This window comes from Pimephales promelas, chromosome 3, assembly GCF_988280905.1.
Source record: "Pimephales promelas chromosome 3, fPimPro1.hap1.1, whole genome shotgun sequence".
Classification (NCBI taxonomy): Eukaryota; Metazoa; Chordata; class Actinopteri; order Cypriniformes; family Leuciscidae; genus Pimephales; species Pimephales promelas.
This window is the reverse complement of record NC_142771.1, coordinates 29445407-29459715: the sequence shown is the minus strand read 5'-3', so window position 1 is coordinate 29459715 and position 14309 is coordinate 29445407. Positions and strand designations below refer to the sequence as shown.

At 37.0% G+C, this 14309-nt stretch overlaps 1 protein-coding gene across 1 annotated transcript; it reads left to right on the top strand.

The window, feature by feature from the left end:
• Positions 1-380: 380 nt before the first annotated feature.
• Positions 381-5426, top strand: drg2 (developmentally regulated GTP binding protein 2). The gene is made up of 13 exons (XM_039687009.2): positions 381-534; positions 767-866; positions 971-1131; positions 1204-1293; positions 1477-1537; positions 1612-1702; positions 2392-2464; positions 3107-3197; positions 3278-3375; positions 3472-3637; positions 4355-4413; positions 4998-5051; positions 5143-5426. Exons 2-13 carry the CDS (start codon positions 803-805, stop codon positions 5227-5229), a joined length of 1095 nt encoding a protein of 364 aa, XP_039542943.1. The 5' UTR covers positions 381-534; positions 767-802; the 3' UTR covers positions 5230-5426.
• The last annotated feature ends 8883 nt before the right edge of the window (positions 5427-14309 follow it).

Genomic DNA, 14309 nt, shown 5'->3' with positions numbered 1-14309 from the left:
GAGGAAAATAAAACCGCGGACTTGGCAACCTTGTGTACTTCCCATGTGAGCGAATCGTTCAGTCGGTTCTTCTGAATGAGCATACTACATTTTTCATGAACGACGATATGTGCCTTCACCTGGCTTTACTAGTGCATCATTCTACAACGAAATTGAAGGGACCAACATCCGAAGTAATTACATGCTGACGTGAAATAATCACTAAATCGGTTTTGTAAAATGACTGTTCAAATGAACCGATTCGCGGAAATGAGTCGGAATTGAATCCCAACCACTGTTATGCATGATTGATAGGAACGTTTGTTGTCAAACATATGTTGGTCTTATGTAAATTATCAACAGTATGACAACAACGGGTTAAAATAAAACTGACACATCAGTAAATGTAAGCGTTATATGAAAGAAGTGCTTTCCAGGATTTAAACATTAATGAATTAGTTTCACACCGGAGCAATTTCTGTGCAGCACCGTATCCACTAGCCAGTGGTGACGTCACCATCAGTCCATGCCGCAGAGTTCGGGCTGCCTAAAACTGTAATTATCACAGCATTTACTTCCATAAATACACTAGTGACAGTGTCTAATACTTTCTGAAGTGTTGATTTTTTAGTAGTTATTTGGTATGATATTTGTATTACATCACATCTCATTCTGCAACAGAGTTTGACAAGTTTAATATAATTGCCTACTAGCTTAGCTTACTACTGACAACGTAGCTAGAGAGCAGATGGACATGTTTTATTTCATGCTACTGTAATGTTCACAGGCTTAACATTAGGAAACATATCACACTTCATTGACAATGGGGATTCTGGAAAAGATAGCGGAGATAGAGAGAGAAATCTCTCGAACACAGAAGAATAAAGGTAAGTCAAGAGACCTTTAGATGTCCAATGGGCCTTTAGTTGCTTTGTATCTTTTTTACTTCTTCGTCGATTAAACCCTGATTGGTTCCCAACTTGTTTTTCAGCAACTGAGTACCATCTGGGTTTATTGAAAGCCAAGTTAGCCAAGTACAGAGCCCAGCTTCTGGAGCCCTCAAAATCAGCTGGAGCCAAAGGTGAAGGCTTCGATGTTATGAAATCTGGCGATGCTAGAGTGGCTCTGATTGGATTCCCCTCAGTTGGCAAGGTAATAATGACACCAACTGTGCCATGTTTATGATGGACAACAAGACATGCTCTAATTGATGTATTCTTGTAGTCTACTTTTCTCAGTTTAATGACATCAACAGCAAGTGAAGCGGCTTCATATGAGTTCACCACCCTGACCTGCATTCCAGGTGTCATTGAGGTATCTTTTATTTTATAATATTTCTTTCCTCCTTGTTTTTGTTCTCTTCTTTCTGCTTATATCCTTACTATTGTTATTATAGTAATTACAAAATTATGATTTGATATCTAGTTCTATATATCATATACATGTATATCTGACATGATATTGGTTCAATTTAATTCGTTAAAAATTCAATTTTAGTACAAAGGTGCCAACATACAGCTGCTGGATTTGCCTGGTATCATTGAGGGGGCCGCACAAGGTATTTTCCTTTGTAGTCGACATTTTTATGTGTAATTTTGACATTTGTTTAAATTCATGAATATTTTTTGAAAGGTAAGGGCCGAGGTAGACAGGTCATTGCTGTGGCCAGAACTGCAGATGTGGTCATCATGATGTTGGATGCAACTAAAGGAGAGGTTCAGAGGTGAGTTAAAATATTTATCCCTGGTTTCACAGACAAGGCTTTTTTTACGACAAGGCCCATAAGACCTTCGTTCATCTTCGGAGCACAAATTAAGATATTTTTGATGAAATCTGAGAGCTGGATCACTCCTGCATACTAGTCCATAGGTTTCTTCAGGGATTGAAACTTGCCGGCCTCGAAAAAGTTATTAAAGACATCGTTAAAATAGTCCAAGTCACTACAGTGGCTCAATCTTAACTTTATCAAGCGATGAGAATACTTAAATATCTTAATTTATGTTCCGAAGATTAATGAAGGTCTTACGGGGTTGGAACAACATGAGGGTGAGTAAATACTGACAGAATTTTTATTTTTGGGTGAACTATCCCTTTAAGCCTAGTCCCAGACTAAAATGCTTTGAGCTGTTTTAACTGAAAGCAACTCTCACTGAAATATCTTAGGTCTGTGCCATTGTTTGTTTCAAGATACACACCAGTAATGTTTGTTTTAGCAGCCAGTATTAAACCAATTATTTTTGTAGTACCAGTAAGGCACGTTTATAAAAGCTACTTAAATGTCCTCCTAATTGAACTAAGGCTTAGTCCTGGCTTAATCTAAGCCCTCTCTGTGAAACCAGGCCATAGTCTATGGATAATATTTGCAATATTTGCACTATTGTTCTGTTTGATGATTGTTGTTTTGTTCTTCAGGGAACTTCTGGAAAAAGAACTTGAAACTGTTGGCATTAGACTCAACCGTCCCAAACCAAATATCTATTTTAAGGTCAGTGTTTCAGTTTTTCTCTTGGCTAACATGTCCTTTAAATGTATTTAATATTGTGCAGAATATCATTTTTTAATTTAAGTCCACTTTACTCTCTCTAAAATACCATATGTTTTTTTGTTTAAACAGTAAGATTTCTTTATAAAGAGAATCATACTTTTTTAAGCAAGGATACATTGATCAAAAGTGAGAGTAAAGACATAATGTTACAACATTTCTGAGAAATGCTTTAATTTTAAACCTTCTTTTCATCAAAGAATCCTGACAAAAATATTAAGCAGTAAAAACTGATCATTTTTTTCAACATTGATTTCTTTGACATCACAGGAATGAATTACATTTTAAAATATATTTTCATAGAAAATGGTTAACTCTTTTTACTGTATATTTGATCCAATAAAATACGCCTTGGTGAGTATAATAAAAAAATCTTACTGACCCCAAACTTTATTAATCATTGTCAAACATGACGATATATATCAACATGAAGCACTACATGTATAATTGTCCTTTTGAAAAAAAAAAAATTTTTCTGAAATACTGAGACTGTTTAGAGACTAATAGGATTACACACACACACTGAAACATTACTTTTGCTTTTTATTTATTTATCTGTTCACATGTCAAATATCTGTTTTTCAGCCTAAAAAAGGTGGTGGCTTATCATACAATTCAACGGTTCCCCTCACACACTGCTCCGAGAAGCTTGTTCAACTCATTCTTCATGAGTACAGTATCCTTTTGCCTAGTTTTGTCACTTTTTTTAATTTTCCTCTAATGAAGAGCGACACGTCTACCTTAACTTGACTGCAGAAATCTTCAATGCTGAGGTCTTGTTCAGAGAGGACAGCACTCCAGATGAATTTATTGATGTCATTGTGGGCAACAGAGTGTACATGCCTTGCTTATATGTGAGTATATATTTCAATTCGAGTATCAGCCTAATGCAAAGCTTCTCAGATTTAACAGTATGTTGACAAATTTGAATATGATTAATCTTGTTACAGGTGTACAACAAAGTGGACCAGATTTCAATAGAGGAAGTGGATCGTCTAGCCCATAGACCTAACAGTGTAGTGATCAGCTGTGGCATGAAACTGAATCTAGATTACCTCCTTGAGCAGTTATGGGAATACCTGGCTCTGATCTGCATATACACCAAGAAGAGAGGAGGTGTGCCTTTTTGTCCTCATATTTTAGTCATTTAAAGTCATAGGGGCGGTCATGGCGCAGTGAATAAGACACATGCCTTTGGTGTGAGAGACCCGGGTTCGAATCCACTGTGAGACACATATAGCAATTGTAAGTCGCTTTGGATAAAAGCGTCAGCTAAATGAATAAATGTAAATGTTAAAAATTTAGCAGGCTTTCACACTATAGCAGTGCTGCTCAACCTTTTTGATTCAGAGGACCCTCGTTGTCCAACATATTTGAAGTCTGACATCTATTTACAGTATTTTTGCTGTAATCATGACAAAGCTGCTTGTTTTGTATTGATACATTAAGTTAATTATCCTTTTTAGCATTTTAATTGAGATTAGAGTTAGATTATTGTAATCTATTAATGATTTATTTGAGTTCTTAGTGTAAACCAAGTCTGTTTGGCATCAGATTTTGGTTTATTATGGCTTTCCATTCACGTGAAAAGGTGTATTAAATCATTTGTATTAAATCATTCCTCCAAAATTTAAATCTTAACAGAAATTTGGGAAGTTCCCTTTCAAGGATTGCCATAAGAAGGAGCGCTGTACAGTACTTTTTACAAAGCGTTAATTTTGAAGAGGTGTATTTGTGTTAATTTCCTGTTAAAAATAAAAGCTAGTACAGTATAGAAATTTTAATTTCTATAATTATTGTGTTTTCTTCCCCTCCTTTTTTATTGTTGTGTAGCACGACCAGATTTCGGTGACCCTATAATCATGAGACGAGGAGCATCAGTTGAACATGTGGTATGTCTCTGTATTACCTGCAACGTTATTTATGTGTTATGCTGTGGTCAACCTGTGAAAAAAACATACTCGGTGCATCTTTAACCAAAAATTTAAACATTTAGAAAACCGCATTGTAGATGATGAAGTGTTGTGCAATGTGTAAAAATATTCCTTTATATGTGCATTTATATTTTATATGCTGTCTTAACTAAATCTTCATTATATACTGTATACTATAGTGGCCAAAAGTGATATCCGGAGAGGATATTTGTTTTTAATGAGTTTGATTAAACCATCAAATATGCAGAAAATATTTGAAATATGAGGGAAGAACAAAACATTACACTTGGTTAAGATATTTATGACAAAATAGGGAAACTACAGCTACTGGTTTTTGTTTTATTATGCATAGAAAAGCAAAAAGCTCAGGAAAAAACATGTCTTATACATTGACAACTACTCAATAAGCTTACAAAATCTTTAACACATTTTTAACAATATTTGAATAAAGTGTGAAGATTAGGCCGGACATCCCTTTTGGCCACTTCTGTAAATGTCAATTACATGTATGAACTCATGATTGCGCCTCTTACTTCTTCCAGTGTCACAGAATTCATAGGACTTTAGCTAGCCAGTTCAAGTATGCACTTGTCTGGGTAAGATTCTCTTTCACCTGTAGTGAAACATAGTCTTGCTTTTGTTCCGTATGTGCTTTTCTTCAACAACTACTGTCTTTTTGGATCTTAGGGAACCAGCACAAAGTACAGTCCTCAGAGAGTAGGACTGACACACATCATGGAACATGAGGATGTCATTCAGATCGTGAAGAAATAAAATCTAGTCTTCGGATCCTCTACAGTATCAACAGAACATTTGATACATGAACAACAGAACATTTTTCTGTTAACAACTGCAGTGTTTCGCAGAACTTCACAGAAGAACCTGTGGTCAGCCACTGAAAAGTGATTATTTTGTTTATGAAAACATCCTGACAAAACCCATTCAAATAAATATTCAGATTTTTGTTCTTATTTGTGCCTTTCACAATGGTTTTTTTTTTTTTTTTTTTTTTTTTTTAAACTGAATTGGACATGTACAGTAAAGAATATAAGTCTGAGACTACTTGAAAAATCTGGCATTCAAAAAAAGAAGAAATGTTATATTTCATATTCTGCACTTTTCTAGGTCAATAACCAAATGTGTGGCATTGATCATGTGAACTACTCCCTGCAGACAGTCAGATGAAGCAAAAATAGACAGAAAATGGAGGTATAATAGATATATAAAAGACATTGGAAATATATAAGACTGGGTAAAGTGACAAAAGAAAAGAGTTTCAACACAAAGCAATGACTATCATAAGATCTGCTGGTGGATTGCACCAATCCTGTGTCAGCTGTATTGACCCATAAAATTAACATGACAGGGTTCAGTGACCATAGTTCATTCTTATTTGAAGCACTCAGACAAGAACACTTGTCCATACTAGTTGAAGATAGCTAGAGAAGATCATGTTCTTTTAAGGAGTAGCAGATTATGTTGAACTTCAACACTACAATTGATCTCACCAGGTAGGTCTTACCATTTAAATCATTGTTAAGGGTTAATTGCATCTGTTATCGCCCAGGTCATGATATTGTGATGTTTTACTGCACACATATCCAAGGAAGATTTATAAATGTGTGTTTTTTTTTTTGCAGTGTATCCCGTATAAAACTTACATTTATGCATTGTAATAAAGTATGGTTATATGGTGAAGGCTTTATATGATTGCAGCTCACCATTAAGTTCAACTCACAACTTAAACATGGGTGGTGATTTAAAAGCACTCTTTATATCACAAGATGTTAACTGTTAGCTTTCTGTATTTGTCTGAAAACCTAGAGCTGCCTACTCTTTTCATTACAGAAAACTAGCATAATAGATGACATTAAATATGCATGCTGAGGCACTAGGGCTGTACAACACAACAGACAAGTGTGGAGTGGGGAATTATCAAGCCATTGGAAGGCTGTTCCACTTCAGGCTTGATGGGGCTTTGTGTAATTAGCCCACATTTCAAACCCCAAAAATGATGAGCAGGATGACAAGAAACTGTTTTGGAATAACTTAAGGATTTACCTTTCTATGCTGGAGATACTTTGAATGAGGTTGGATGGAAAGATAATGGTAAGAAGGACGAATTCAGTTCCAATGCGCTTGTAAACACGACACTTGATGCTGCATGGGGCCATATGGTGTGTGTGTGTGTGTGTGTGTGTGTGTGTGTGTGTGTGTGTGTGTGTGCTCTAAGTCGGGACTGTGTACTTCTTACTTCATCTTACTTCATTCTGATATTCTGGACCATTTACTGCTGTGCTAATCGTGAGGTTTTGAACATAAGCTACAGGAATCTTTTGAATACTGCAGTCTGACATTGTGACATGAAATGTAAACTTATTTAGCTATTTGTAACTTACTGAAGAAGGAAGCTCCTTAGGACAATTTTCTTTATTTTTTCTTGTGAGCAAATGTTTTTACATTTACAACAGTTCGTTCTGGGTCTCGAATCTGATTGGCTGAGAGCATTTTCCAGCTGTGCGATATTTCCCCAGTGTCCGCACCTGAACGTTACACGTTACATTTGTATCACTCCACTTACAGTGACTGTCATGATGGCCAAGCAAATCCGCCAAAATTTTTTTTGTTTTGTTTTTTGTTTTTTTTACAAATACTAGCTAGGCCTATTACAGTTGTGTCATGAAGGCAAGAATGAAGGTATTTAGACCTCAAAATGTTACTCATATACGCTCACCTAAAGGATTATTAGGAACACCTGTTCAATTTCTCATTAATGCAATAGGCTATCTAATCAACCAATCACATGGCAGTTGCTTCAATGCATTTAGGGGTGTGGTCCTGATCAAGACAATCTCCTGAACTCCAAATAAAACTGAATGTCAGAATGGGAAAGAAAGGTGATTTAAGCAATTTTGAGGGTGGCATAGTTGTTGGTGCCAGATGGGCCTGTCTTAGTATTTCACAATCTGCTAAATTACTGGGAACTTGCAATCTGGCTAAATTACTCTTCACACACAACCATTTATAGGGTTTACAAAGAATGGTGTGAAAAAGAAGAAAACATCCAGTATGTGGCAGTCCTGTGGGCAGAAATGCCTTGTTGATGCTAGAGGTCAGAGGAGAATGGGCCGACTGATTCAAGCTGATAGAAGAGCAACTTTGACTGAAATACCCACTCGATAATAACCTGAAATAACCAAACAACCGAGGTATGCAGCAAAGCATTTGTGAAGCCACAACATGCACAACCTTGAGGCGGATGGGCTACAACAGCAGAAGACCCCACCAGGTACCACTCATCTCCACTACAAATAGGAAAAAGAGGCTACAAGTTGCAAGAGCTCACCAAAATTGGACAGTTGAAGACTGGGAAAATGTTGCCTGGTCTGATGAGTCTCGATTTCTGTTGAGACATTCAGATGGTAGAGTCAGAAATTGGCGTAAACAGAATGAGAACATGGATCCATCATGCCTTGTTACCACTGTGCAGGCTGGTGGTGGTGTAATGGTGTGGGGGATGTTTTCTTGGCACACTTTAGGCCCCTTAGTGCCAATTGGGCATCGTTTACCACGGCCTACCTGAGCATTGTTTCTGACCATGTCCATCCCTTTATGGCCACCATGCATGGCTACTTCCAGCATGATAATACGCCATGTCACAAAGCTCGAATCATTTCAAATTGGTTTCTTAAACATGACAATGAGTTTACTGTACTAAAATGCCCCCCACAGTCACCAGATCTCAACCCAATAGAGTATCTTTGGGATGGGGTGTAACGGGAGCTTCGTGCCCTGGATGTGCATCCCACAAATCTCCATCAACTGCAAGATGCTATCCTATCAATATGGGCCAACATTTCTAAAGAATGCTTTCAGCACCTTGTTGAATCAATGCCACGTAGAATTAAGGCAGTTCTGAAGGTGAAAGGGGGTCAAACACAGTATTAGTATGGTCTTCCTAATAATCCTTTAGGTGAGTGTATGAACATAGCACATATTTGACAATTTGTTTAAACCTTTTCAGAAATTGAGCTCCAGACCATCAGCGGCCGTTTAGCCCTCATATATCCGCAGAGAACACTTTCATCTCGGCCAGTCCTTCGAGAATTTGCTGCTGCCTCTTATGTAAATAGTGGTTAACCCTTTATGTAGGGTGACCATATTTTGATTACCAAAAACCAGGACACTCGGCCCGGCAAACAGATGGGCCTACTCAAATGATACTCAAAGTTTACTCAAAGATACCTTATTAATTTCAATACATTTAAAGTAGGTTATGTCTCCTTTGTATGGATGGAAAATTGTTATATTGTTATAAGGAAACAGGACATGTCCTGGGAAAACAGGACATGTCCTGGGAAAACAGGACAGTTGGTCACCCTACTTTATGGCACAACGTAGCCTTAAATGTGAGTGTAAATGCAATTAAGAAAAATAATACTTAAATGATTATTTTGCTACAGTTTTTGCTTGAATATGTTAGACATATCTGAGCATTTTTGTAATACATTTTAATTTTTCAAGTTATAAAGTGTTTAAAATCAGTATTCAATTTACATATTAAAACTAACTAGTGTATGAAATGGCAAATGTAAATTATATAATTGATTTTTTTAATTTTCTTTTTGCACCAACGTTGCACAAATGTAATGAAAATGTAAATTTAAATACAGAAATGCATTGCCATTTTACATATTGCATTGTCATTTTGCATATTACATTTCAAATTGAATATTGACACCCAAATGCTCCTATAGATATGGCTGTATATATTTGATTACATACGTCATACGGCACTCGTGCCTACGGCCAAATCACAACAGTGCTGAGACAGCCATATCAATCGACTGCTGTGATATTGCTCACAGACATGCATGACCTTTCTTGAAGTTTTTAAAAATGTAGTGAAATTAATTCTTGTTTGCAGTTTTTAACTAGTGTTAATGCCCACTTGAACAATAAGACTCAATAGAAAGATGATGGTTTTGAATGTTTTACTCTCATATTTTATAGAGCATTAACATCATCTTTAAGAGGGCCAAATAGGTCCTGTGACTACTACAGTATTTAAAGCATGGAAGGTGCTGAGACGACCCATAGGAAGTGATTAGAATGGGCAAAGTAGAAGTGCTTTTGATACACAAACAAAACAATGTATTGTTACAAGACACAGGATGAGGGAAGTTAATGAATATTTTATTCAAAATGAACAACATTGATGTTTGCATAGGGAATACCTGAGGTAGACATTTCATGAGGTTCTTGTGTGGTGTTACAAACAGTTTATTTCACACCTCAAACTCTCTTCTTTAAAGAACCTTTGCTGCCCCCTGGTGATTTACAAGTAGAAAATGTGTGAAAAGGCTTCTCAAAAAGAAAAGGACCTGGATGCAGCGTGCAGATAGGGGCGGGGCTGTATCTGGGGTGGGGCTGCATGTGTCACCCCACCCCTCGCATACTCTGATTGGTTCTGTCGTCTTTTATAGGTGTACGCGATTGAAAACGTGTTCGTATTTGGTGTAGGAAGGAGTAGGCAACATGTCATGTAAAAAAAAATGGAAAAGCTGTGCAGTTTCACAGCGCCTTCATTATAATGCACAGAAGGAAAAAAAAAAAAAAAACCTGTAACTCAAGATATCCCCGAATTTAACGTTTTGGTCTTTAGGTGAATGCAAGGGATGACCCCACAACACTTCAAAAGCAAGCAAGACAAAAAGACGAAAAGATGCACTGTCAAGATGGGTGAGACAGACTGACTAGAGATAGAGGCACATCAACTCAACTTTACTGTTCTTTGCTGACATCAAACTTGTAGAGGAGAGAACAAGTCTACCTGATTGCTGTTCCTGCAATTCACTCTCATGGTATTTTTCTCTCTCTTTTCGTGACCAAAAGGATAGATCTGCTTAATTTTCTCATCGATGTTGTAAAGTTTGATTGACACGCTTTGACACGAGGGGTAATTGAGAGTAATTTGCGAGGCCCTACCATAGACTGTAAAAAAACAACTTGCTAGTGTGCGTGGGCTAGTATAGGGCATAGGGCTGATTGCCTCCGGGTCTTTAGTAGCCTAGCCTAGGAATTAATTATAAATTAATTAGGCTAAATAATTTATTTATGACATTTTGATTATTTAATATCACCATAGAGAAATTAAATTAAAAGTATGTATCAGTAACATGACAAGACAGCCTAGTTACAGAAGGTGTTATTGGTCATGCAGTTGTACGATAAATAACTAAATAACGCTGCAATAGGAAAATGTGCCTGCCATGTTATATGTGTGTGTGTATGAAGCTATAGGCCTAACTATCAGACTTTTTGCTACACTTTATTTCAGAAAAACAATCTGTTCGCCGTTATTTTGAAGTCATGAAATTGAGAACTTGTGATCTGTAAGGCTACGGGAGCCTTCCCGTGCTATGGAAAAGATGATGTTTTCCACTTGTGAACTGGTACTTACCAGTGAGTTGTGTCCAAGTGCTTTTATTGTTGTAATGTGGTGAAAAGATGGACTCACAGATCCAGACCTGTTATTTGGCTAAAACAATTTTAGATTACTCCTATTGACTGCTAGCTAGCATCTGCTCTGGGTAGGTAACACCAAACCATAATGGTATTTTTAAAACTGACACTGAGTGTTAACGGATTATGACACAACATTGTATAGGCTACAAAAACTATCCACTAACAGTAGTAAAAAAAAAAAAGTTTAGTTGTGTACAATGCTTATTCACAACACTTGCGTTGCTCTCTGCCATTTTGACAAGGTCAAAGGTTATCTCATCTCGGCAACTCATGCATCAAAATATTCTACGAGCTGCCCCGTGGAAAACACCACGAGGGGGTGTTCAAGTGCATTTCCACGTCGCTTTTGGAATTTACCATAATTACCATAGCACATGCATGCAGGCTCCGATACTACCTGCCATAATTCGGAAAGAAGGCGCCTAGAGTCTGTTCCAATAATGAACGCAACTTTCATGCGCATCTAAATGACATCATTTTTTTTTTTTAAATCTGTGCTGTTGTTTATGTTGTGGTTATTTCAGCAAACAGTTCAATTCAGCTTAACAGCATTTGGTTATTTTTGTTGTGTAGGCTATCATTTAACTGAACCGTGCACACGCATTTTAGACACTAGTACACGTCCATGAATAAGCAATGTTTTACTTCTGTTTCAGTTGCAAATCTCAAATATTGTGATTCACTTTATGAAGTATTAAATCGAGATTTCCGTGACCTGTTTCGTGACCGAACTGAATCATTTGAACCTAACTGATTCTTTTAAATCAACTGGTTCACACTAAATAGCATTCATTTTTGAATTCGACTGATCTAAAAGATTAAACTTGCAGAATACAACTCAGTGATTCAATAATGCAGACATAGCGAGTTAAGTTAACAAACTGAATTTGACTATATAACTATATGACATGAACTATAAGTAACCTTTTAACTACATGTCAACTAATTCTCATTAGAGTATTAGTAGGCTGTAGTACACTGGTAAGTTATGGTTCGGTGTTAGGCTGTGGGTTAGAAAAATAAATTGACTTGTAGTCTGTTGGGGGACCAACAAAATAAAGTACTAGCAGATATACTGTAAGCAGACAGTCTACTAATACTCTAATGACTGAGAGTTGACATGTAGTTGCAAAGTTACTTAGAGTTAGAATGTCTAAAGTGGGCTATCGAAAATAAAGTGTTACCAAAAAGGAAAGTTGATTGCGGCCTGTGAAATGTTGGTCCACTCCTCTTCAATGGCTGTGTGAAGTTGCTGGATATTGGCATGAACTGGAACACGCTGTCGTATACGCTGATCCAGTGCATCCAAAAGATCCTCAATGGGTGACATGTCCGGTGAGTGTGCTGGCCATGCAAGAACTGGGATGTTTTCAGCTTCCAGGAATTGTGTACAGACCCTTGCAACATGGGGCCGTGCATTATCACGCTGCAACATAGGTGATGGTCGTGGATGAATGGCACAATGGGCCTCAGGATCTCATCATGTATCTCTGTGCATTAAAAAATGCCATCAATAAAATACATCTGTGTTTGTTGTCCATAACATACGGCTGCCCATTATATAACCCCAACGCCACCATGGGCGACTCCATCCACAATGTTGACATCAGCAAACAGCTCAGCCAATATCCAGCAACTTCGCACATCCATTGAAGAGGAGTGGACCAACATGCCACAATCAACAACCTTTTTTTTTCAGGGGCTCAGGCCCTTTTGTTCAGTGTATGAGGCATTAGACACCTCTCTTTTACAGTTTTGTAAATTGATTGATGACATTTCGCTTCGACATCCATGCACTTCTCTGATCTACATCCACTACAAACACTATTTTCTATCAAGTATACCTGAAGACGAATGAACCAATCAGAGTAGTGGGGCGGGGCGACACGTACAGCGCAGTGGATGGTTGTGGTTTGTTATTGCTGTGATGTCATGTGAGTGACAGGTTGTCCCACCCTCACAGCAGTAAACACATCAGAGAAGAGATGTCACTGCAAGAAGGCAAAGTTCATTTGATTATAGATTATGAGGGCACATGAATGTTTTAAAATAATGATGTTCAAGTATAGGCTAAATCATTGATAATAAACACTGCAATGTTCCATAAAAAACAAGTATTGGCAATTTTGATTTCAAGCTGACTTTAAAGTAATAATATGTGTCTTATAGGGGGAGACGATATTATTTTTTTTTTTTAAGGCAGCTGATTGTCTATTGTACTGAACAATTAAAATGACTTTTAAGTAAGCCAGAAATAAGAAATAATTTTAATGAAAAATTCCTTGTTGATGTGATGCACTCTCACCTCTAAAATCTAGAGGCAAGTGCAGATCTTTGAACCCTGTCTGCAGCCACTGCTTGTAACAAGCTTGTAATAGGGGTGAGGTAGTTTGTTTGCATACAGAGCCAGGCCTTTCGTTTCTAGTATAATATAAATTGTTTACCTTCACTGAGGTATATGATGTTGCTTTGTGTGCTAAAATGCATTGTCCAAAATAAAAAAAAGAAAACAAGCAAGTCACATTACCATTGCTTTTGTTCCATCTCCGCATTTTGGAAGGTCTGTTTGCATGCGTGTGCCGCTTTTACATCTGAAAGAGAGCAGTTTGGTAGAGGTATACAACATAATAGATCAGGCCTTATATGAGCATGAACAATGTCTTGGTCCAGCATAGTTCAGTGCAACACACTAATACTGAGAACAGATCTTATATTCCAGAACTTATATTACTTTTGGAAAAGGGATTAGATGCAAAGATTTTTAAAAAAACAATTTTCAAGGTAAGTGTTACAGCTACTGGCACAATCATGACAATATCATGATTTATTATATTTTTATTTGACACTATGCTTCCTGTACAATGCTAGTTTATTTATATTTCTTTACATTAAAAATAATAAAGCTGTTGATATTTTTTTTTTATGCCTTGTATATCTGGCGAGCTTATCTTGGACTTTTGACAACCATTATATGGTGCCTTGTTAAAGATTTCCCTTCATTATTTATTAATTACTGGCTGGCATTTGCAAGCATAAGGAGGTTCATTACACTAAACAAACAGTGCGCTTGTGTGTGACAAAATCGCCATTTGTTTAATGTAGCCTAATTGCATTAAATTAGATGGTTTCTTTTGTGACTTTGGAGTTCTTACCCAAAGACAAACATCAATAAATTGAACATTAATATAAGAGGGATAGTTCAACCAAAACGAAGATTCTGTCATCATTTACTCACCCTCAAGTTGTTCCAAATTCGTATGAGTTTATTTCCTCTGCTTAAAACAAAATACGATATTTTGAAGAATATAAGCAACCAGTCGATGGAC